Genomic DNA, 3,272 nt, shown 5'->3' on the forward strand with positions numbered 1-3,272 from the left:
AAAAATTATTCTTTATTTGTGATATTGACTCTCTCTCTCTCTCTCTCTCTATATATATATATATATAATATTAAAATATACTGGTATTTTCAAAATAAGGGTAAAACATCTGTGAAAAATTCCTACACATTATATATATATATATACACAGTACTGTGTGCAGGTGAAAATACTAACGGAGAAGACTTCTGCACAGTACTGTCTATATATATATATATGATGGGGTATTTTCTAAATGAGTTTACATGCAATCACACGAGATCACTCAACCTGAACACCAGATTTCAGTCCGTTTGGGTTTTGATCATTTGTGGATGAATCTGTTCGTCAAGAAAAGTGCTTTTTCAGTGTCTCAGTGTCATCTTATTTAACATTCGTCACAGCAGTAGATGATTATAGAATTAGAAACACCATATGAATCTGATTTGCTTTAATTCGGCACCAAATACAACTAAGAACAAACCCAGCATTAAGACGTTTTTAACTAAAATACACTGCGTCCATAGCAAGGCTTCCTGCAGCGAGCCCGTGTTCTGGTGTGCATCTGCACTTCTTCAGTTCTCCAGAAAGTGATCACTAATGTGTGAGAGCCGGCTCTTCAGTAACAGATCTGGAAGTATTGACTGGGGGATTTGATGGGACTCTTGTGTTTCGGGGCGTCCCGGAGCGAGGGCTTCTGGACGAATGCTTTGACTGCGGATTCAGCTGACCCAGTCCTTCCGGACAGAGAGATCTGCAGAGTCACTAAGTGAAGGGGGCAGATGAGGACGAGGACCAATAAACACAGAGAGAGAGAGAGAAAACATTAAGAGACACATGATCATTAAAACATCATCTGCTCTATACACTGTCAAAAAAACTCTGTAAAATTTACGGTAAAAAAAACGGCAGCTGTGAAAAAAATACGGTAGCAATGTTATAGGTTTTACGGTTTTAACTTAAATTTACAGTTAAATACCGTAATTTCATTAACTGATATAATGTTACTATACTAACCTATTGAAGTACTGAAAGCTGTTTTGTAGCTTCGTAATACACTGATAACCACCAAATGCAGGAGGTGATGAGAAAGTCACGCGATGAACCAAAGCAGCTTTTAAATACTAACATATATAGAAGCTGCACAGCGTCATTCACACACTCACTAAACACCGTAACACACGTGAAACAAATCATGCAATAAACATTCATTTATCAACATCAGGTGTGACACACAACCCTGATATACAAAACTGATAAGAAAAAACTAAGAAGAAACATAGTTATTTCAACAAAAAAACATCAAATTTGAAATGTAACGCAGGGAATTCTGGGAATGTCAATTTACGGTTATTCACTGTAAATTTGACTTTTTCACTTCCAAAAACGGTATACTACTGTAAAATTACATGTAATGTCCGATACAGTTTTTCACCGTATATAGTAGAGGAATTTACCGTTAACCATTTAACAGGTTTTTACTGTAGCATTTTTACAGTCTTTTAACGTTAATTTTTTACAGTGATATGGACCTCTGTTATTCAAGAGGAATGGGTGAATGTCACCACAAATAAATAATAAAAACGGGGGAAATGTGTACTGAAATACAGCTCATGTACAACAGGAATGAATTAAAGGCACACAGAAAAACACAAAAACTTCTTACCATGTTATATGAAAACTTTACAATTCTAATAATAACTATTTTGTGTTAAGTTGATGAGAATTTATTGGAAATGTTCTTAAAATTCATGAAATATATTTTAAATGCATAAAACTGAATAATCATCAATCATCTAACGGTTTGGCATCAGACCTACCTTTGCAGTGAGAGACTCGTCTGGAGCCTAAAGCACAGAAATACAGAGGACGTGTGAAGCAATTAATGCGAACTGTATCCACAAATGCCTTACTGCTATTATACAATGGTTACCACATAAAAAAAACTATTATATGAAATATTATATTACATTTATGCATTAGCAGAAGCTTTTATTCAAAGTGACTTACAAAAGAGGAACAAAGCATTCTGTCTGACAATATTTGTAGTACACAATATATATTCAATATTAAAATGTAAAAATGTAAATGTTAATTGTCGTTGTACGTCTAGTGCATGTTCATGTACATCTACTCATTAAACCAGGCTTATTTTAGAATCATTGACATTATATTCCTGTTTTTATTAATATTTTGAATTTTTTATATTTTCTGTTTTAATTTTAAAGTTTCAAGCGATTCAAATGTTTAATCTCATTAATTACATGAAGTGATTGATCAAATTAATCTCAAATGAATCCCAATTTGGGCTCATTATTGTGTTACATGAGAAAAGCATTGAATATATATTACAAAAAAGTAGCTTTAATATATATATATATTTATTTATTTTAACTTTTTATATATATTTCTATATTGTTTTTTAATCATTTTTATTTCAGTTTTAGTTTAGTTATTTTAGTACTTCAAGTTAAACTAAATGAAAATGAGAAATGTTACCTTTGGCAACTTTCTGGGAAAAAATATTTTGTATATTTTATTTAATTTCAAGTAATTTGATTTGATTTTATTATTTTTATTAATTGATTTTTTATTAATTGATTTTTGGAACACTGCACTGACCAATTTATAAAATAGTTTGATTTATGGAACTGCATTGCTTCGGTTTAAGACCATTTTAGCAGGAACTGACAGACATAAAGCTTGGGAAATAACACAAATAACAATGTTCAGAAACGACGTGGTTCTCTCACCTGTTTTTGCTGCACTTGTTTCCTTTGGTTTGCTGTGTGAAGGAGAGAGACTGAGGTCAGTTACTGATGACTGGAAGAGCTTCAGCACATGCAGCTCTTTACTCACATCTCCAGTGCTTTCCTGCAGCAGCTCGTCTTTGCTTTAGTGCTCTGAGTGTCTTCAGTGTTTGCAGCAGGAGTCCTGCAGAGAGAGAGATGCAGTCAGTCATCTGAACACACACACACACACTCACACATACACACTCACTCACACACACACACACACACACACACACTCACTCACTCACACATACACACTGACACACAAACACACACATACACACTCACTCACTCACTCACTCTCACACGTACACACTCCCAGGTGGTTAGAATTGGCAACCACACATCCTCCTCACTCACACTCAGCACTGGTGCCCCACAGGGATGTGTACTCAGTCCTCTCTTGTACTCCCTGTTCACTTACGAATGCTCTGCTAAGCATAGCTCCAACATCATCCTCAAATTTGCTGACGATACTACTATCCTAGGACTCATCACTAA

General features: G+C 34.6%; 1 protein-coding gene across 4 annotated transcripts in view; it reads right to left on the reverse strand.

Annotated features, from left to right (window-relative positions):
* Positions 1-582: 582 nt before the first annotated feature.
* The window catches only part of LOC107659819 (echinoderm microtubule-associated protein-like 1), a 6,068-nt gene continuing 3,378 nt past the window's right edge, over positions 583-3,272 (reverse strand). For 2 of the 4 annotated variants that reach the window (XM_016448863.1, XM_016448861.1), the window contains exons 4-7: positions 2,839-2,913; positions 2,733-2,764; positions 1,800-1,826; positions 583-744 (exon numbers count right to left, since the gene is read on the reverse strand). In XM_016448863.1, the coding sequence (XP_016304349.1) occupies positions 599-744; positions 1,800-1,826; positions 2,733-2,764; positions 2,839-2,913 (280 nt within the window). In that variant the 3' untranslated portion in view covers positions 583-598. The remainder of the gene's footprint in view (positions 745-1,799; positions 1,827-2,732; positions 2,765-2,838; positions 2,914-3,272) is intronic. The other 2 variants (XM_016448864.1, XM_016448862.1) reach the window with 2 other exon arrangements.

Source organism: Sinocyclocheilus anshuiensis, unplaced genomic scaffold (assembly GCF_001515605.1).
Source record: "Sinocyclocheilus anshuiensis isolate Anshui unplaced genomic scaffold, SAMN03320099.WGS_v1.1 scaffold519, whole genome shotgun sequence".
Lineage (NCBI taxonomy): Eukaryota > Metazoa > Chordata > Actinopteri > Cypriniformes > Cyprinidae > Sinocyclocheilus > Sinocyclocheilus anshuiensis.